Here is a 22,230-nt window from a genome sequence, read left to right on the forward strand (position 1 = left end):
TTTTTTTCGTGGACCCCATGATGAAATAACCAGTTGCCCCCAAGGCACACTTAGTGTTTCACTTTTAGACAAAGAAAGTGAAAGTCACTCAGTTGTGTCCGACTCTTTGCAACCCCAGGGGCTATACAGTCCATGGAATTCCCCAGGCCAGAATACTGGAGTGGGTAGCCTTTCCCTTCTCTAGGGGATCTTCCCTATCCAGGGATTGAACCCAGGTCTCCCGCATTGGAGGCAGATTCTTTACCAGCTGAGCCACAAGGGAAGCCCACAGCATCATTTCCTCACTGCTTCATGTTTCAGAACCAATTTTTTTAGTGCTACAAGGTTGCTACGTGGAAAGGAGATGGAGAAAATCGGATTTCATAGTCCTCAGCTCACACCTCCAATGTAAGCACAAGCCTTGGTCAGAAAATACGAGATGAACCCGATCCTTCCACTCTATCCCCTAAGTTATAGAGGGAGCCAAGCCAGACGGACCTGCATACTGAGCAAAGAGGGGAGCCCTGGTGCACTTGCCCCGCTTGATTCATGCTGACGTACAGCAGAAACCAACACAATGTTGTAAAGCAATTATCCTCCAATTAAAAATTAAAAGAAAAAGAACATGTCTGAGAATCAAGAGGGGGACTCAGATTAAAATAGGGTAGGGCAGTGACTTGGCAAGGGGAAAGGTCCAGTTAAGGGTGATTCTCAGCCAAACATGGGATGGGGAAATAAGCTAGCTTTGAGAACATCAGGGGAAAACCTAGATTCCTACATGGACCAGATTTGCTACTCAAGATTGAGAAGGACTAATTTCAGCAATAACAGCAGACACAGTGCTGAGGATTTTACACGTATGACCACCTTAGACTCTGTGAAAGAGGTACTACTGCTCACATTTTATAGATGAGAAAACAGCCTTAGAGAGGCTGGCAACCTGTGCAAGACCATTCTGCCAGGAAGCAGTGGATCTGAGACATGGACTCACCTCTAATGCCAAAAATTCATGTTTAACATTATGCAATATAGCATCTCTGAGGCACAATTATTTGAAAAACCTGGGCATACTGCTGAGCTGGGAAACTATGTTTCTAAATCCAAAATCCTAACTGCACCCTCCCTGTCATTCTAGAACATCCCCTGGTACATTTTTCTTTCCTAGGGACTGAGCCAATAGCATTTGCCAAATGCACTGCCATGATTTTAAATAAAGAAGACAGCACTTCCAATGTGATACACACACACACACACACACACACAAATATGATTCAGCCATAATAAAGAGTGAAATTTGCGGCAACATGGATGGATCTAGAGGATATTGTGCTTAGTGAAATGTCAGAGAATGACAAATACCATATCATCTCACTTATATATGGAATCTAAAAAACAACAAAACAAATGAACAAAACAAGACAAATGAAAACAGACTCACAGACAGAGAATAAGCAGATGGTTGCCAGACAGAAGAAGGGTGGAGGGATGGGTAAAACAGGGGAGGGGTATTAAGAAGTACAACTTCCAGCTATAAAATAAGTCATGGGGATGCAATATACAGCATAAACAATACAGTCAGTAATATTGTAATAAGTGTGTGGGAACAGACGGGTACTAGACTTAACGTGATCATTTCATCACGTATTTCAGTGTCAAATCGCTATGATGTACACTTAAAACTAACAAAATATTGTATGTCAACTATATTTTAATAAAAACGTTGTAAACTTAAATAAGATTACTTTTTTAAAAAAGACAGGACAGCACATCCAGACACAAGAATGATTCTGTCATATCTCTGTGCTCTTTCTCAAATCAAAACTTAACAAGAGGTGTGTTAATATTCCCATATTCCCACTTCTTGCCACACACAGCATGGGGCACAGCCGGGAGCAGTGATGGATTGGAGCTGGTCCCAATTCAGTGTCTAGTGACATTACCTGGTGGAAATATTTACACCATGGAAATTACCAAAGGGATCAGCAAACAAATCAAAGCTCTTGGAATTTTTTATTGGAGAGCCAACTGCTAAACATTTACCAGCATACCACTGGTCTGAAGGCTCCCCAGACTCTAGGAAAACCTCATCTAGTTGCCCTCATCTCTCAGATAGTATCATCATCTTAAGGTTTTAAATGACACTGAAAAAGCTCTTTCTTGTAGTTGTTTCATTTCAGACCCACAAGAGCCCTGCTAGAGACACAAAAAGAGAAATTGAGGTAAGAGAGTGAGAAAGTGGTCTACCCAGTCATGATGTCAGGGCAGCAATCAGAACTACTGCTTTCAGTCTGCACTTTCACAGCACGCTGTGCTCATGATCTATAGCCACATATTTATTTGCATGTGTGTTTGACAATATCTGTTTCCCTCCATGTAATTGTAAGTTCCATGAGGCTAGGAATCTTGTGTTTATCTGTTCATCAATGTCTCTCCTGTGGCTAACATAGTATCTGTCACACAAAAAGCACTCAAGAAATATTTCTTGAGAGAATGGATAGATTAACCAAGGCAGGAATGACTAGGCACATGGTTCTTTCCCTTCCTCCAACAGCACACTGCCAGAAATCTGACTTCATATAAACAAAAACAATGACAAAACTATAAAAATAACAGCACCTTGCCTGGAAATTGTTCTTCAGGTTTCTACTACTGTCTGCAGCCAGCAAAAAGACTTCCACTATGATTCACTACACAAAGGATAAGGGGAAGGACTGAAGCGCAATGGTTTGACACAAAGGCCTCCAAGCTGACAGGCTACTTCAGTTGTACTGATCCTACAGATGACAGGAACATGACCCAAGGAGGGACAACAACTTCCAGCCAACATGGCATGCTGAGCTGACTCAGAAGGAATCTTCCCCTATAGCTCTAAACACATGAAAAAATGGTATAAAACCAAAAAATAGATTTGAGCCATACTCAGAAGCAAGAGGTAAATGCTGAGTGCTTTAAATAACAAAGGATTTTTAAGTCTGGGAGCTGAATGAAAGCTGAGACCAAAATGGCTCACAGGCTTGTAGAATTCCGATATGGGCTTTATTGGTTCAGGACAAGTATCCCATCAGGTTGAATGTGTAGGCCACAGGCTCCTTGAGGACAGTGTAGCCTCAGCTGTAAAACCGGGAATAGATGAACTCCAACTATCTGCTATGGGAAGGTGGAAGGAAGTATACCATAACCTATGGCCTGGGGAGTGAAAACTTCATCCTCAAGAAACCAGAACCCAAGGCTCATGTCACATACAGATGTGGGGGTTGAATTAATACTACCCAAGTGGTACGAGGGGTACTCAAGACAAAAATATAAAAACTATTTCCAAACCAGTAAACTTGTTCTAGAAGAGGCACCTTCACAGCCCAGGATAACCCAGACTCCCATGGATATAACACCCTCTGAAGATGGTCTCACCATCAAACAATACAGATCACTAATGAAATGAAAAGGAAAATCGACAGATGCAATAATCAAAAATTATTTGGGGCAACCAAAGAAAGGTGACTTCCTTAATGTGTTCCTCAAAATACTAGAAGCCAGAGACATTCAATAGTAAAGAGGTTCTAGGACCCAAACAAGCCTGGGGAGCACATCATATACAACTACAAAGCCCTTTTAGAGATTCACGATCCTCATTAATATACAAACACTCAGACAAGTCCCACAGTTTCTTAACCTGCTTCCTTTGTTTTAGCCACTGTCTCCCAAATGCATCTCACTTTAACACATTTTTTTTTTACCTAAAACCATCTCATACCATTACGGTTTTATAGCACGCAGTTGGGTAAATACTGGTCTAAAGAAGAAAGCCCTCACTTCCTAACCTTCTCCACAACTCCTACTCCCTTTCCAGCCTTATCTTCCAGTTCCTCCACCAAAAATCCTTGATTCTCATTACACAAATTATTCTCCCCCCAGTAAGTTATTTCAAACTTCCATGCCTATATTCCTACAATTCCTTCAACCTGAATGGATTTCCAAAAACCCAACTTTTCATTCTCCAAGTTTTAGTTCAGATATTCCTTTTCCTGTGAGGCCTTGCCTACCCCCAAAATCTGCAATAAAATACTCTAGGGTACTTTCCTTGAACTTTGATTACAGCCAGCTACTTTTCTCAGCCACATTATTAGTCTGCCCACCAGACTGCAAGCTCTTTCCTCTTTTTTTTTTTTTTTTTTTTGGCCATGCCTCACAGCTTACAGGAACCCACCAGGGACTGAACCCAGGCCACAGCAGTGAAAGCCCAGAATGCTAACCACTAGGCAACCAGGGAACTCCCCCAAAGTTCTTGAATGGTAATAACTAAGGGTCTCCCTATCAGGGTAGAGGTTCCTTAATAAAAAGCAGGGCAGCAGACCCAGTCAGCGTCAAATCATAGAACCATCTACTATAAATAAACTTCAGTTTCCTCCTCTGCAAAATGGTCTTGCAAGTTGCTGTAAGAATTAGAATGATGTGCAAAACAGTACACTGGGCAAAAGAAGTCAGGCATAAAAGCATGCAAGATTCCATTTATACAAAGCTTAAAAGCTGATAAAACTGATCTATAAGAAGTCAAATAGTGGTTTGGCTTCTTGAAGTGGGAGGTAGTGACTGGAAGGAAGACCTGGAGTTCTGTTTCTTGATCCAGATACTGGCTTTGTAAAAGTTGAGCCATGAACTTTGCATTTGCTCATGTCTCTGAGCTTACTGCAACATAAACACCTTTTTTTTAACAGTGTGTGAAATAATCATTGTGAGCAGTCAAGGTAGGTTTTTGGTCATACTGTGGCAGTATTCCAGTCACAGGTGCTTAATGAACTGTGCTCTCAGAGGAGAACAGTAAAAAAGAGTATCACTGACTCAGGGGTCCAGGCCAGATCATTGTTTGCAGGCTGAGAATTTGGCAGGTCTAATGCTGACCTCAGAGTGTGGTAGGGCTGCCAAGAGCCCAGCCTAAGCATAGGATGTACTTGCTTGGTCCCTGGATGGTGCCTTGGCAGCAAGCACTCAAGCCCAGCCTACTGGCCAGGGAGCTCCTGCCTGCACCCCAGACCCATCCCTGGTGCTGGTGGGAGAGGCCAGGAATTCAGACAGAAGGGCCCACAACACTAAAGATCCCAGGAGACAAGGTCCAATTCTTTCCAGGAAATACAATATCAGAATTTGGCCCCTGATGATAGCTTTAGGAGATAATAGTACATAAAATGTGATCATGCAGAAAGAAACAAATCTGTACTTCTCTTTTTAACACATACTTGACAGTAATCTAATTTTTTGAAGAGATCAAACCAATTTCTTGCTGACCTATACCTGAAATGTAAGTCATTTCTCTGTTAGTTCTCACTCTGAAAAGCCTCAACAGAGTTTCAAAAGGAGTGGAAATCTTGAGAAGTAGAAATATATTTACTAGCTGAAAAAGCAAAGATTCAGAAAAGTCTAGTACCCAGAAATTCAGTGGTCAAACTGCAGTTCAGTTCAGTTCAATCGCTCAGTCATGTCCAACTCTTTGCGACCCCATGAACCACAGCACACCAGGCCTCCTTGTCCATCACCAACTCCAAGACTCCACCCAAACCCATGTCCATTGTGTCCATCCAACCATCTCATCCTCTGTCGTCCCCTTCTCCACCTGCCCTCAATCTTTCCCAGCAACAGGGTCTTTTCAAATGAGTCAGCTCTCTGCATCAGGTGGCCAAAGTATTGGAGTTTCAGCTTCAACATCAGTCCCTCCAATGAACACCCAGGACTGATCTCCTTTTGGATGGACTGGTTGGATCTTCTTGCAGTCCAAGGGACTCTCAAGAGTCTTCTCCAACACCACAGTTCAAAAGCATCAATTCTTCGGTGCTCAGCTTTCTTTATAGTCCAAATCTTACATCCATACACGACTACTGGAAAAACCACAGCCTTAACTAGACAGACCTTTGTTGGCAAAGCAATGTCTCTGCTTTTTAATATGCTGTCTAGGTTGGTCATAACTTTCCTTCCAAGGAGCAAGGGTCTTGTAATTTCATAGCTGCAATAGAACTTAGTCACATCCCTTCTCCTCAGAGTATGTGTGTCCCAGAAGCTTGCTTACCCTGCCCCTGGGTCAACAAGGCTGCACGTAGTGAGAGCTGACCTTTGTGTCTCAAAGGGGATGCAAGAAACAGGCTATCTGCTCACAGGATTAGCTCTGCCCCTGAGACATCTCCCATAGGAAAGACTCAGGTGACTAGAAGGTGCTTGCTTCTCTGCGTCATTCCTCTACCTGAGCAAGGATGGGGTGGGGGGGGGGGGGCGGGCGGGAGCGGTGGTGGTGGCGTGATCACAAAGAACTAGTGATTCTGTGATCCCTACCACTTCCATTTGTCCTCTCTCAAATAACTGGAATTTTAAAACAAAAACTATAAGAAGGAAAACCAGGAGAGAAAATTGCAAAGATCCATGCCCCTGTCTGACCTCTAGTTCCCCCATTTGTCCTTATTCTCTGGAAAAATATTAAATTTGTCCCCATAATCTCAGCTGGCTCAGGACAGAGTCCAACTGCAGTCTGCCTTGTCACTTGTTCAGGAAATGTCTGCTGAGCACCTCCTAGTGCCTCCCGGGGCTCTGCGTCAGGACTGTGTGTGACACACGGATGGCTAAGGTACCCTCATAGCCCTCAAGGAGCTTGAGCATAGTAGAAGAGATGAGGCATGGGCAAAAGCAAGTGCTCATGAGGAAAAACAGCATCTGAGTTCTGGGAGAGGCCCAGACGATGCTGGGGATGATGGACCAAAAGACCGCTACCAGCCTAGCTCCTGCCAGGCACAGGTCATGCCAACCACCCAGACCAACACAGGGCCTGGGAACAGCTTCCCCTTGAGAAAGGCCCCAATCAATGGGTACATGTATCATCTCATTTCATCCCTAGAACAACTCCATAAGATAGATACTATATTATCATCAACCCCTCTTTCACAGATGAGAAAACTGAGATTTAGAAGGGCTCTTTTATTCACTCACTCAACACTTTTTGTATCTACCAAGGGCCTAATGGGCTTCCCTGGTGGCTCGGATAGTAAGGAATCTACCAGCAACATGGGAGACCTGGGTTCAATCCCTGGGTTGGGAAGATCCCCTGGAGAAGGGCATGGCAACCCGCTCCAGTATACTTGCCAGGAGAATCCCCATGGACAGAGGAGCCTGGCAGGCTACAGTTTGTGGGCTTGGAAAGAGTCAGACACGAATGAGCGACTAAGCACACAGCACGCAAGGACCTGATACCGCTCTAGCAGTAACCGTAAGACAGTCAAACTTCCTGATTATTATGGTGTATGCATTCTGGTAGGAGATAAGTAACTTGTTAAAGATCGCTCAGCTTGTTAAAGTACTGGAGCCAGGATCGAATTCAGTTATTCTGGCTGCAGAATCTATACTTTTAAACTTCCAGCAAACAAGCTGTCTGGGCCCAGTCACAGACACTGAAAATCAGCATTAATAGTAAAATACCACATTTCCTCTATTTCAAGATGCATAGTTGTAAGACACATCTGAAACCTGGCTGCATTTTATAATATATGTTGAAAGAAACTTGCAGGCTGCAAGTAGAGAAGTCAGCCATAATATAACTGATACTGCTGTTCAAGTGTGAATTTTGCTGAATACAGGTTATTTGATTGCCGATGCAATTGAATTTTCTGCAGATGCTAACATTAAATGCAGCTGGATTTTAACTTAAATGACGATCCCTGATACTACTTTGAATATACTCAAAAAATTTCACTATAAAAAAAAATTTCGTTATAACACAATATTGCAAGAAAAAGCCATTGTGCATGCAAGCAATGATGCCTATCACACAATGTGATTAAAAGCAGTAGAAATCACCAAATCTCCTGGAACAGATGAAAGAATCTTCAAAGCCTAAAGGGCTAGCATTCGAATGACAAACACCTAATTGTCAAAGCTTCCAGCTATTAAACTTCCAGAAATAAGCGATCAATTAAGGGGGAAAAAAATTATGGGTTTTGGCAAAGAGAAAATACAGGCAAAACCCACTATTCATTAATAAGCCTCAAAATTACATGCCCAACCTTAAACATACCATGAGTAATATATTTTCTGAAAAGCATCATATAACTCTGAAGTTACACATAATTTCTGAGACCCAAATATGATATACAACATCAATAATGTGAAAAATACATACACTCCAAACTGATTCTACAGAAAGGGCAACTCATATGTAAGCATATGAATAAATGAAAGCCACTACAGGCAAGTTTTAAGTGTATATATCTATTGCCATGTTTCTGTTTCTGAAAAGATGCAGTTAACACCATGGTTTATTTTACCATTACCAATAGCAAAATCGATACCACTGCCATTTGTCAATAGTACCTCCAAATAGAGAACTATGATAATTACAATGATAGCTGCCATTTATTGAGCACCTACCAAAACTGTATTTTCATTTTTTAATCCATTATCTCTAATCCTCAAGACAATTCTATAAGGGAGGCACTCTTAGTATTTCAGTTTTACATGTAAGTAAATTACGGTTCAAAGAAACTAGTGACTTCTCAAGGTCATACAACCAGTAAGCATCAAGCTGAGGGTGGAACCAGTTCTGCCCACGTCCAAAACCCAAGTGGTTTCCAGGGCACTATAATGCCTCCCCCTACCAACAACCATCTCCACGTCTGTCCTGGCACAACCAGCATAGATAAGCCCTCACCTGAAGAAAATTTACTATGACCTCAGAGCAGGATGGGCCACCATGAATTTAAGATAGGAGGGTCTCCCTCTCAATTCAACACCCCTAAATTGATTCAAATCCTGCTGCTTATATGTCTGCTTCCATTTTCTCAAACTACACTTGATATATGCTTGAGCAGGCCCTAAACTGGCCAACAGACCAACATTCATACACCAATTAACTGGCTCATTCTTTCAAATTGTGCCAAGTTGGTAGCACAATCCGGAGAAGACAGTACAGAGGCTTGGCAAGAAGTGAGGAAGGCCTCTCCATTTCTGAGGCTGGGGTAGGAAGAAGCCTGCAGAGGTGCTGTTCACATCAGCCAGTGGAAGCACAGATGTCCCTAAGCCTACAGGAGAGCCCAGCTTGTGGCAAGCACCTTCTGGGGATCTCTCTGAAGTCCAGGACTGCCCATAGTTCCAACCAACAACTGTTTTTCTTCTTGACCAAACTTTTGCAGGATGACAGGCAGGACCTTGTGAATTTTACCCCATTCTCTGGACAGGTACCTTTGGATGCAGTCTCATATCCAACATAAAATCCTCCCCAAGGGCTTTTCTTTGAATATTCCTTCAGGAAAGGGCCTAAAGCTTGGACACTAAGGGTGGACTAGGGCAATTCAAGAAACATTTACTGAGCATCTCTGAGGACTGAGATGAGTAAGCAGTGTGTGTGTGTGTGTTCAGTCGCTTCAGTAGTGTCCAACTCTTCGTGACGCTATGGACTGTAGCCAACCAGGCTCCTCTGTCCATGGGATTTTCCTGGCAAGAATACTGGAGTGGGTTGTCATTCCCTCCTCCAGGGGATCTTCCAGAACCAGGGATCAGACCCGTGTCTCCTGCACTGCAGGCAGATTCTTTACCACTGAGCCACTGAAATCCCAAATAAGGTGTGGTCCCTACCATCTGGGAACTCATAGTGAGTGGAGGTAAGACTGGCTGAGAACTAATTACAGTAAAAAGGAGAATAAGGTAAGCGTTTTCCTGGAACACAGAGGAGAAAATAATGAATTCCAGATGCCCAGTCAACAGTCAACTCAGCTAACATTGACTAGGTACCCACAAGGTAACAGGTACTATAATAGGTATTTTACATACCTTATTTCTTTCAATCCCCACAACCACCCTGTGGAACATGCTCTATTACTTCCTACATTTTACAAATGAGGAAAGAGGTGGAGGAGCAAAGTCTCTTGCCCAACATCACATCACTGATTCGTAAATACAAGAGGTAAGATTTGGATCCCAGTGGCCAACACTGAAGTTTGTGTTATTTCCAGTATAGCAGACTACATCTCCTGGAGTAAAGAAATTCTTCCTGGTAGAAAAAGAATCTGAACTGTTTGGGAATTCAACTAGATGAAGAGCAAAGTAGAGAATATTCCCAGCATAATGGTTTCCCAGGTGGCAGAGTGGTAAAGGATCCACCTGCCAATGTAGAAGACACAGGAGATGCAGGTTCGATCCCTGGGTTGGGAAGATCCCCTGGCAGAGGAAATGGCAACCCACTCCAGTATTCTTGCCTGAAAAATTCCATGGACAAAGGAGCCAGGCGGGCTATAGCCCATGGGGTCGAGAAGAGTGGGCATGACTAAGGGGCAATCACTGTTGAATCGACAGGGTCAGAGATAAGGAAGGCTGGGAGGCAGGACAGATCAGCAGTCACAGGTCAGCTAAGCAGGGGCAGAAGTCACGCTTCCAGCACAAATGAAGAGGTGTGTGGTCAGTGAGTTAGAGGACTGGGTGTCAGGAGACCTTGGTTCTACTCCTGGCTTGGCTACCGAAAAACTGTGTGATTTCCAGGAGTTCCTAACCCCTCTGTGAGGCTCGGTTTCCTCATCAGTAAAAATTCCAGTTCCCTACTGGAATTGTGAAGTCGCTCAGTCGTGTCCAACTCTTAGTGACCCCATGGGCTGCAGCCTACCAGGCTCCTCCGTCCATGGGATTTTCAGGCAAGATTACTGGAGTGGGCTGCCATTTCTTTCTCCAGGGGATCTTCCCAACCCAGGGATTGAACCCGGGTCTCCCGCATTGCAGACACATGCTTAGATGTTCCCTAAAAGTTGGCTCTGGCTTAAATACTGGATATTCACAAGAGGCCATGTGGGACAGTGGTTAAGATCAAGTGACATGCAGACCAACTGAGTGACATTGAACAAGATAGTTAACGCCTCTGAGTCTGTTTCCTTATCTGTAATGTGAGGACAATAGTGATGCCTGCCTCACAGGGCTGAGGTGATGGCTGAACGAACTGAAGAACAACAAGCACTTAGCATAGGGCTTGGCAATCTGTAAAGGTTTGAGAAATGGAAGCAGCTTTGTCGCCATCATCATCATCACCATTACGCCTTCTTTAAAGTGTCCATAAAGCATATATAGTGATCATGGGCCAGAAAGTCTTTTCTTAAGGGGCAAAAAATATATAAACCTTTTTTTTTTTAATTTGGAAGAGAGAAAAGGTCTCACTGAATCACAAGTCCTTCCCACAACCACCTCATGAGAGAGGCTTCTGTTTCAAAGAGCGCCATGCCATACCTTCTCTTCTGAAGAAACAGTCAGCTTATCACTGGATATCAAGCTGCACACCTGGTCCAGACTTAGGCTAAGAAATTCTTCCCCCAGCATCACCTCTGGAAAGTGCTGCTCTGTTCCAAAAAAAAAAAAAAGTGTAAGTTCAGAAAACCAAGTTATAACACGCTACTGCCCATCCATGAACCAAGGCCATGACAATCTATGGGATTCAGAGCAGAGTCCGGGAAGCTCTGGGGGAGGTGGGAGGGAGAGAGAAAGGTAGACATCCTGGCTGGAGGGAAACCAGCCTTTTAATTCAGCAGCAAAGGCATCCCCCTGTGTAACCCTCTGTCCTGAACATCATCACAGAGGAAAATTGGGCACAGAGTTGTGAGGTTATATTTTTTCCCTGCTCCATGAGATTAATAATGGCGCTGCAGAGAAGCCTTTCAGGGGCCTGCCTATTTAATTGGGCTCACTACCCTTCAAGGCACAGGCTGGCAGAGCTGCAGACGGTGCCCCCCGCCGCTCAGCCAAACAAAAGTGGGTCAGAACTGCTGCATGGCCAAAGTCTCTGGGGGTTCTGGTAGGAAGTCAGCATTAGAAGCTTGGCCGAAGGGTTCATCCCTTCCTGCCCAAGTCAAGCCTGTTACCTCTGGTTCATAAGAAGGCTCAACTAAGCTTCTGTCTGGGTATGGCGGCAACACAGCTGCCAAGACCACCACTGGGAATGGTCCACAGCAGCCGGGCCTTCCAAGGCTGTAATATAGAGGGGAGTTTGGGACAATAAGAACAAGATAAATCTCACAGCCCCAAGGGCCACATGAGGGAAATGTCAAGGACAATTCTGACCCTGACATTCTCCCAGGCCACCATCCTGCTATTACAGACACAGTGAGATGCCAGGGAAAAAGCAGGCACTTCCGAAAGAAGGAGTCTAGATTCAAGTCCCAGCTGTGTCATTTACGAGCTGTGTCCTGTGGCACCATTATCCTCATGCGTACAATGGAGATAAAAACCAAGTCTCCCTCCATCCCATGCTCTGATGAGAAGGGAATTGAGAACATGTTTTGCAAGCTGCTTCAAGGTGAGCCAGGCCAAGGGCTGACAACTCCGGCTGCAAGAGGCCCTGGAGGTCACAGCGTCCTTTGTCATTTGCCCCAGACCTTGCTCCTTCCTCAGTTCTCACAACCCTGCACCATCACCCCAGAAGCACCTGTGCTCTTTGCCCTCCAGACCTTTCCCCTTCTTCTGTGGTGTCCCTCCTCTAGCCTGAGAGCTTCTTGCATAATTCCAGAAGCCCCCCCCCACACCCCCACCAACTTGGTCTGGCTGGCCCCTGGAGTGAGATTCCGGGTGCCTCCATGCCTGGGAGGCCATGCTGAAACATCAACTCTGCCACAGCTGCACAAGGAAAATGAACATCGGAGCATGCTAATCACACTCATCAACTTCTTAAAAACCAAAGAACTTAAAGCTTAAATCATTTCTTGTAAAAATCATTTTGAACTTTATATGTTGAAAGAATTTCAGATCCAAACAATTCCATATACCTTTCATCCAGAGTCCCTAAATGTCAATATTCTACTCTCAAAGTCTGAGTTATAAATAATCTTTTCCATCTCTCACTGGGCAAAAAAGGCTCCCCACTTGCTCTCCACAGCTTAATAACATAACTGAAGCCACAATTAAAGCTTGCCCATCCTGAAGCTCAGGGCTGTTTGTACATAACAACACAAAGTTAAAAGTCAGATCCGTTACAGATGGAAGCAACTGTCATAACATAAGAAGTTGGTCTTGCTTCTCTACACAGCAATAGAAAAAAAATATTTTGTTAAAGCGTAGATTTTAAGTATGAGATTCAACTATCTAACTTTCAGAATATTTAAGACTATAGTTATTTTTTTTAAGTATTCATTCTTAAAGATTTTTAAATAAAAGTGAACATCCCATTTCTTTGGATGATGAGAATTCATTCTTGGCCTGGAGGCTTGGAAAGTAACAGGATTCTCCTTATACACTCTTCTGGCCCAAGAAGTCTTTGGACCAGTCGCCAGATGCATTGACAACACACAAGAAACTACAGAGAGAAAAACTGAACAAGTATAGGGCAGAGAGTTCCTGGGGACTAGCCATGGCTGAGTTCAGCAGGGGAGGCAGGCCAGCCAACACCAACATCTCTGTGTCCCAGAGCCATACCTGGTCTTTCCACCTTCATCTTTGGTTGATAGGAAAAAAAAAAAAAAACTAACATTCAGAAGAGGGAAAAGAATAAAAGGAGGTGAAAGAGGAGGTGAGGAAGTAAAATTCTGAGCTTTAAGAAATTCTTCCTCAGAGCTCAGAAAGCCAAGAGACGAGCTTGGGTTTTGAAAAGGAAGGTGGAAGTGCAACGATGCATATCCTAGAAGACTTGGTGGACAAACAAGAAGTACTCAAAGATAAAGCAAGGCAAAAAGCAGTCAGCCCTCCGCACTTCCCCATCTCTCACACTCTGGGGCATCGCAGCATGTGAGTCTGGGTCCCATCTCTCTGAAGTTGGCTGCTTCTTTGCCCATCTGGAACCTCCCACTGAAATCCCTTCAGAAATCCTCCCAGGAAGCAGCATCTGGTGGGGAGGAGACAACAAGGGAGGTGTTGGACAGGAGCTTCTCTCACTCAGGGCTGGCACACCCAGAGACCAAGGAGATTTGCAAGGCATGAGCAAGACACAAAGAAGGGCCCAGAAACCCCTTCCCTTCTCCCTTCAGCCTGGGACACAGGGCTGAGCCCCAGAGGAGATCCCCTTCTGTTAGCAACACTCAAGACACAACAGGGTAGGAAAAAATAGGAACAGGCTCCTCTGGCTAACTCAGTTTCCTGGGAAACAGGAGTTGCCCAGAAGACTCTGGACTCAGGTCAGCGCTCTTCTCAGGCACTTCCTGGAAAGAACCCACTCTGCTCCTGCAAGACACACCTTGAGAATCAGCTTCTGCCTTTAACACTTGTTCATTTCTTTTGCTTTGCTGTTAATGTATTAAGGGAGAATGTAGTGACTAATTGTGGCTAACAGTCAGAAGACCTGGGTTTACCTAGCTCCACCTCTTATAGTCCCTTCTTTTCAGGTTCTGACTTCATTGATCATAAAATGGGACCATAAAGCCTGACCTGGATCTCCAGGTTGTTTTGAAGTTCAAAACTGATAACATATATTAGACTACTTTGAGATCTATAAGAAACTCTTTAGAAATGAAGGAGAAATATCACGTGCACGTGTACCTGCATTACGAAGCCCAGTTCTGCGGGCAGCACTGCTCTCCAATAGAAGCATTTCCACAGCATCAGTCATCCTTTGAGACTGCAGGACCTGCCAGTGAGGCTGTGGACTCAAAGGTCTCAGAATCCTACTTTAACTCCACTGAGTTTGACAAACTTTCTAGTGATATAAGTATTGAATTTCCTAAGGCTGCAGTTTTCTCATCCGTTAAATGGAGCTAATAATAGCACTTAACTCATAAAGGTGTGATGGGCATTAGATAAATATATGTACAATAATTCACATTTCCTGAAACCATTGCAAGTACTCAATAACTGTTCATACGTGATGTACCAAAAGCAGTGTTTCTTCAAAAAGGAAGAAAGTAGAGCTGATGTCTACAAAGAGACAACTAGCTTACAAAAGGGTAACACAAGACACCAGTAACTTCAACCCAAAGTCCACAGGGCCAGGCCAGGAAAGGCACTCCACATTCAATAAAAGAAGGCCAATTCAGAGCATATCTGGAAAACAGCAACAGCTCAGTATAGCTAGAGCCTAGGCTGTGTCTTCATTCATCTAACAAATATGTACAGAGCCTCCACCAAGTATGGGGGACTGTGCCAGGCTCCCGGGGAGGTTGAAGAGGCAGGCAAGGCTCCATCTTGGGGGACAGGTGGAATGTGCAAGGGCACAGGATCTTTGAATCACAGGCAAGCCCCTGAAGGGGGATTCTCCAAAATAAACTTTCACCTTATCTAAACTTACCTAAACTTTTCTTATCTTCTCATTTTTTTCCCCTTTAGGGAGGAGTGTAAACAAACCACACACACACAAAAAGATAGTTAATTAGTATCTGGTTAGGAGTTTCAATTAACCAGGCTTTACTACAAGTAGCAAACACTGTCTAAGATGTAAGTTTTGGAGACATGGCTTTGGAAAAGATTCCCAGTATTCTCCCTACTTGCTGCAAGTAATAATAATTTATTTTTCTCCAGCAAAAAAAAAAAAAAAAAAAAGTCCAAGTTTTGATTAATGAAACATAATGGAACTGTTCCTGTCTATTTAGATGAGAAATTATGGAGAAGGCGAGGGGCACCAGACAACTGTAAATCCTTTCCCCACCAAGCGACACAAATATATCTTCCCAGTGTTGAAAGGATAAGGAAACTGGGTGGCACATTCCCACAAAAGGGGGAATAGCTGGGTTTTTTCAAAGAAGCAAGCCTGGACAAAGTTAAGGGTTCTTCCTAAAAATGGCTAACATACTAGGTATTTTACATATATTATGTCACATCTTCCAAAATCCCAGCTGAAGCGAATATCAATATCTCCACTTTACAGATGAAGAAATGGAGGCCCAGAAAGCCTAAGTCATGATCTTAGTATCACATGGCAGTAAGTGGTAGAGCCTGGTTTTGAAACCAATGCTATCTATATATAATACCAAATGTTCTGATAAGAATCTTAGTTTCCAAAATAATAAAAGCCTGTCCTGAGCAGACCATTTTGGTAAAATCGATATAGACATCAGAACATCCTAAGAATCCCTTAGGGATACTGCAGAGAGAGAAAGAAAATATGAATCTAAATATATTTTCTTTAAAAAAAATAATCTTAGGATGGTAGTATTTCAAACATTTTGGCATCAGACCTGGGTTCAAATTTCAGACCCCTGGATAGAAATCTTTCCCTAACCCACCTATCAGGCTAGATGACGTGATATTCTTCTGTGTTCCCAAAGTCACACAAAATAAGAAATTAAAATCACAATGCTCATCAACCCATCTTATCACCTGAGATCTTTCTCTCATACTGGGACTATGATCCCCATGAGGGGAGGCTCTGTCTTATTTGAGTCTGTTTTGCTTAAATGTGACTCCTCAGCATCTACAGATATCGAGCTCTGAAATTACCATGCTTCCCTTCCCATGCTTCTTCAAGACTTCCTAGGCCTCAGGCAACCTCTCAAGCAAGTCCCAAGTCCATTCCTCCCTCCTGATGGTGTGAAATAAACCTAAAGCTTTGATCAGGTTTATCTAAACTACAAGCCCAGAACAAATGGAAGTGATAACTCATCTATGACTTCTTTGACTTGCAGTTATTCCAGGGCCAGTGGCCCCAGCAAACAGGTATGAGTGAGTGCCTCTGAATGGAACCACTTATCAGGCTCCAGGACCAGCTAATGAAAGGTAGACACACAAACAGAATCAAAACATTTTAGTAGGGTTTTAAAAAAAAAACAGAGCTACTTTAAATCTCTCTCCCCTTCCCTTCCTTCCTATTACTCTATTTTTGGAGTGCAGAGGTAAGCTTTCTTGATCAGTATTTGGTTTTCAGGGCCCATAGTTTCCTTGCTCCAGGGAGAAGGCTCAGCTCCCACAGAGAGTAACAGAATAACCTAACTACTTCCCACAAGGGTCACAACCACCAGCCCTTGGACTCTAAATCTCACTGCCTCCATTCTCCCTGGGATGGTGGGATGAGAGCTCTATTGCCAAGCTGACTTAGTTCCAGAAGTGTATGTACTGTGCCTCCCCTTGCTATCACACACACAGAGCAAAGGGCTGTATCAGAACTGCCCAGTTATCAGTGCTGCTGATTCAACAACAGAGTTCCCTGTTCTCCAGAAAATGGAAGGAACAGGGAAGTCTCCTCAAACCCCCAAAAGGAGAACAACTAACAATAAAAACTACCTGCATCCACACGAATGCTTCATTTGCCACCTCCAAGGTAGAAGCAGAAAATCAAGAGGAGGCAGAAGTGAGGCAGCGGCCACGGGCAGAGAGACTGAACTGGCCTGGGGAGTTGTGAAAATAAACAGTGGGCTCAGAGCACAGGCCCTGGAGTCAGGCAGCCTCTTCGTGAATCTTGGCATTGCCACTCACAAACTATGTGATCTGGAGCAAGTTACTAAACTTCTCCAAGGTTTCCGTTTCTTCATCTATAAGTTAGGAAAGTAATAACTACCTCTCACAGTTTTGAAGTGTGTAGTACCTTGCCTGGTACCTCACAAGTATTCAGAAATGGCAGAAGCTTCCACTGTGACTATCACCATCATTATTATCTTATGATGCCAAGCTGGAGGCAGCAATTTCACCAGATAACCCTCACTAAGTCAGAGGGTTGTGTTTTTTCAAATGCTTTGTCAAAGTTTTTTGCTGTCCTTAGTTTAATTACTTCATTCCATGGTCTTAAATAACTCAATCAATCGAAAAAAGGCCATTTCTCTCCACAAACATGTGAAATTCAATGGTTTTTCCATCCCATGGCTGGGTGGTTTCAGCTCAGCTTTGGCAGGCTGATGTAAACACATTGTTCAAAGAATTTTAATTGCCATTTCATTAATAGGGTCCCATTAACATCCCTCTCAACTAGCTCTGCTGATGGCCCAGGCATGGTCATCCAATTACCAAACAACAAAATCCCCACAAACCTGGGCCCATGCCTCTGAAGTTAAAGATTAAGCAGTCCCTGGAAACAATAACAGTGAGATATAAGAAACAGGCTATGCAAAATATGAGGGTCCTTTTCCCAATTACCCGGTACTCAGGAGAACTATGACGCCAGCAGCTGGAGACAAGGGTCTTCCCCAGCCCAGTCAGCTTTGAACTATGGGACTCACACTTCCCCAGCCCAGCATAACACATATCACAGCAAAAATGTGGGGGCATAACCCTAAGGGGGAAACTGGACTGTTTCCCCCTGGGGAAGGGACTGCCACAGGAAGAAGAGACAGGCCCACTGCAAACAGGAAATCAACCAGGCAACTAGGTGGAAAGAGCTGGTGCTCCAGCCCCCAGAATCACGCTGTGTCCTTCGCCAGGGGGCTGAAGGCTTATCAGAAGGCAGTCGTCAACCTTAAAAATAGGTTACTCTTTCTAGACAGCAATTCGGCAGTATCTTTTAATGCATACTCTCTACGAGCTACTTTGTGCTATACACTAAGATGGCACCCTACAAGCACAATTTCATGGTTACTTACATACCAGCAAGTATACTCCAAAATGTTACATACAAGAATTCCTGTTGAAGCATTTGATGTAAAAGGAAAGGAAAAAAAAAAAAACTGGTAACATTAACGTTCATTAAGAGAGGACTGGTTAACTAAATTATAGTTCATTGTAGTTCATCCCTATGATGCAGCAGACAAAAAGAGTAAGAATAGCCATACACAAGAGTCTGGAAAGAACTTCAAGATATTGCACTAAGTTAAAAAAAAAAAAAGTATAATGAGTACAAAAGTCTTCTATTTGTGTAAGTTAAAAAGTGTAATATATACATATCTTGTAGGGATATCCAAGAGGGTCCCCTGCTTCCTTAAGAGGACCTGAGAGATCAACTGTGTATTTCATACCTTTGGTCTTGTTTGAAATTTTTATCATGGATACAAGTTGCTCTTATTGAATACATTCTCTAAAGTTTTAAAAATAATGGTATAGAAATATGTCTGCTAACATGGAAAGATGTTCAGAATATACTGCTAAGATTTTTTTGGCTGGAAAATATATATGTGGAATGAGAGAAGGGGGAAGCTGTATACTAGCGTGCTGCCTGTGACTCCCTCCGGGTAGGATTGTGGAGCCTTTCCTGCAATAATCACAGATGGCTGTGTATTAAGATAGCAACAATAATAAGAACAGAAAGTTCATCTTAGAGAAGGAGCATGAACAGAATTCAGAGGCAGTTTGGGGTTGTGGACAGGTGAAGGCAGAGGCCAGCTGGCCAGAGATAGGGAAGGAGGGGAAGGCACACATACCCAGCTGTGTGTATGTATACAGAGGACCCACCATCAGAAGCTCCAGAAACGGCCCTTCTCCTGCAAATTGCATGCAGTCTGCAGCAGGGGTCGTGGTGTTGACCCAAGGAGTTCCGTCTCTCCACCAGGTCCCGTGGGGCTCTGAGGCTCTCTTGCCACAGACGGCATGAACACAGGGAGGATCCAGGGCACGGCCCTATGATGGCACCTACTTCTGCAGGAGGCACTCCTACCTGTCCCTCCCACACTGACCCCAATCCCCTAAACCATCCTGAAAACAAAGCAGGAGGAGCAACCTCCCGTCAGAGAGAGAAGAAAACAGGCTTAGGGTCACTCAGCTCCAAAGTGTTGGCTGGTGTGATCCCCAGTTCTGATCTGGAGGGTCTCCTTGTAGTCCGTGGGCTCAGAAACCTCCTAACTTGAGGTGTGGGGCCATGGAAGCCTGTGACCACGCGGGGCCGACACTGCCCTCTGTGTGTGTGATTCTGATCAGTACCCACACGTCCACACTTAAATGGGCGAGACAGCAGCTCTGTCTCAGGAGGCAGCAATAGCAGAGCCGCCAGGTTCCATCTAAATTCGGAGGGTGCAAGACCAAAGACACAAAGCAGGCCCACAGCAGTGGCTGAGTGCGATAGAGTAAGCGCAGATTAACCATTTTTTTACTTCTCTATATACCACACAGGGTGAAGTCTTAACACTGTTTCTTCTAACGTCTCTTCATCATAGTCTAACAACCTCTATATTATCACACCACCTTAAAAATATGATTTTTATCTTCTCGGTTGCACACAGCTGAGGGCTACAAAGAAAGCTATCCCGAAGCTGGTCCCAGGTTCCCCAGAAGGCCTGCACAACAGGGAGGAGGCTCTCAGCCTGCAGTCACACTGACCGAGCCAGAGAAGGAGGAGGGCTCACGCATGCCATGAGGGTCAGCCTCCCAACAGGGAAGAGAAGACATCCACGCCTCACTTTCCCACCCCAAGATGACTGAACACCCCGCATCTAGCAGAGACAGCTGGCCATCTGTCTACAACGTCTGGTTGTTAGAATCTGGTAACTGCATGGCACAGACTTTGAGGTTCACACTTCTGATGGAAAATGCCAGCTCTAGCCACCAACACTCCACAGTTTCTGATTCACAGGGCCACCCTATGTCCAAGCTGGGCCTGGAAGCCACAGAACGGAGTAGTTATAAACATAGCTCTGGAGTAAACACTGTCTGGGTTTGAATCCTGTCTCTGTCTCTTCTAACTAACCCCAACAAATGACTTCACCCCTCTGCGCTTTACTTTCCTCAGCTACTGTATGCTTTAAATGAACATAAAATGCTTAGTCTAGGATGTGACCCAAAGTGAGAGCTCAGTAAACACTAGCTGAGAGCCATCCACCATGACACTGCACACACACACGTAGCGCACACACCCAAATGCTGCGGAACCACATCACCGTGCCCACATCAGGGTCAGGGAGCACCAAAACCGCAAGGTGCTCCCAACTGCATCCTCCCCACTCTCCCACAGGTGAGTCTCACCATCAGACAGGGAGAAGGGCAAGGGAGAAAACAGAGATTCTCAAAGTGGAGGAAAGCCAGGCCACAAGACCTAGGAGCCTTTGTTAAACATGGGAGTTCAATACACAGCCCAAACCTCTGATGACCTCATGAGCCAACTACGAAAGGGTGTGATACGTGCTGCGTATGGATGCAAGCATGCACACTCTACAGAGAGGACTGGGGAGGGGAGACAGAGACCTCCTGGCATCTAAGCATTCTCCCTTCACCCCTGCACCAGCAGATGTCCACACACTGATCTGGGCCTTAGTTAAGCCTTCAGCTTCTGCTCAAGCAAAGTCTGTGCACATCCCTCAAGAAAGAGGCTAGACTAGAGAAGGCTGGACTAGTGACCACTCCCTGAGAACAGAAACGAGGTAGGATATTATGCCAGGTAATACAGGCACAGGAGGGACAGCAGAGAAACAGGAGAGTCAAGGATTAGGGTCAGAAAGAGTCAGAGGAATTCAGAATTAGGCAGACTGGGGAATGTCCTTCACAAAAATCATCATCATTGACATCCTAATGTCTGGTCCCATTTGTGTCCTCAGAAACAGACCTTAAGAAGTGAGAGTCTCGGGATGGGGAATAAGTGTAAATCTATGGCTGATTCATATCAATGTATGACAAAACCCACTGAAATGTTGTGAAGTAATTAGCCTCCAACTAATAAAAAAATTAAAAAAAAAAAAAAAGAAGTGAGAGTCTATGTAGGCTCCTGGGGTCTTGATCAGAGCAAAAAGAGGATGCTGAAAAACAGAAGAAATGCTTGTTGACTTGTGGATCAAGGGGCTAACACAGTGCAGGGAGCTGACGTGTGAGCAGCTAGCAGGCCCTCAGTTAACTCCCAGACATTGCTTCCTGGATAGGAGACAGAACAGACAGAAGCCTTGCCAGCATTTGGGCAGGGGAAGAATGAGAGGTTTTACTGCAAGGGAAGGAGGTGGCCATGAGATCTATCAATTCATATGACCAGACCTGTTTTCTAGGTCACTCATGACCTTCATCCTCAAATCACTACTCCCTATAAAAATCACAGGGTGACAAGCTCTAGTGAGGAGAATGTCTTCAAGAAAAATAAAATGGACTTAACAGGTTATCTGATGTACTGAGAAGACTGTTCAGTGTACCTCCCTTGTAAGAGTTAGTGATCATAATACTGTGTAAAATAAAAAGCATCTATTCACTGCCTTACTGATTAAAACAAAAGTTTTCTGATAAAAAACCAATTATAACTTAGCTCAGCTATAGAAATGATATTAGAAGAATAAAGAAAGGGGAACAGTGACTGTATATGAGGGGACGTCTATGAAAGCGCAGTTATTCTTCTGTGAGAAGTCAACAGACAACATTGAAAACTAATAAACCCGAAACCAGTCGCATAACATTTTATTTACAAAAAGAGAGGTAAATATCAGACAAAGCAACTTTTGGCTGAATCAGCACCTGTATTTTAATTCTTTCAGAGAGGCAAGTGAGTAGCTCTAGAGAGCAAGACTT

The 22,230-nt window shown here is 44.1% G+C and overlaps 1 protein-coding gene across 3 annotated transcripts in view; it reads right to left on the bottom strand.

The window, feature by feature from the left end:
• KLHL3 (kelch like family member 3) overlaps positions 1 to 22,230 on the bottom strand; it is a 125,656-nt gene that overhangs the window by 51,143 nt on the left and 52,283 nt on the right. For all 3 annotated transcript variants that reach the window (XM_043912846.1, XM_043912848.1, XM_043912847.1), the window contains one exon: positions 11,212 to 11,321. In XM_043912846.1, the coding sequence (XP_043768781.1) occupies positions 11,212 to 11,321 (110 nt within the window). The remainder of the gene's footprint in view (positions 1 to 11,211; positions 11,322 to 22,230) is intronic.

The sequence above is a fragment of the Cervus elaphus genome, chromosome 9, assembly GCF_910594005.1.
Source record: "Cervus elaphus chromosome 9, mCerEla1.1, whole genome shotgun sequence".
Lineage (NCBI taxonomy): Eukaryota > Metazoa > Chordata > Mammalia > Artiodactyla > Cervidae > Cervus > Cervus elaphus.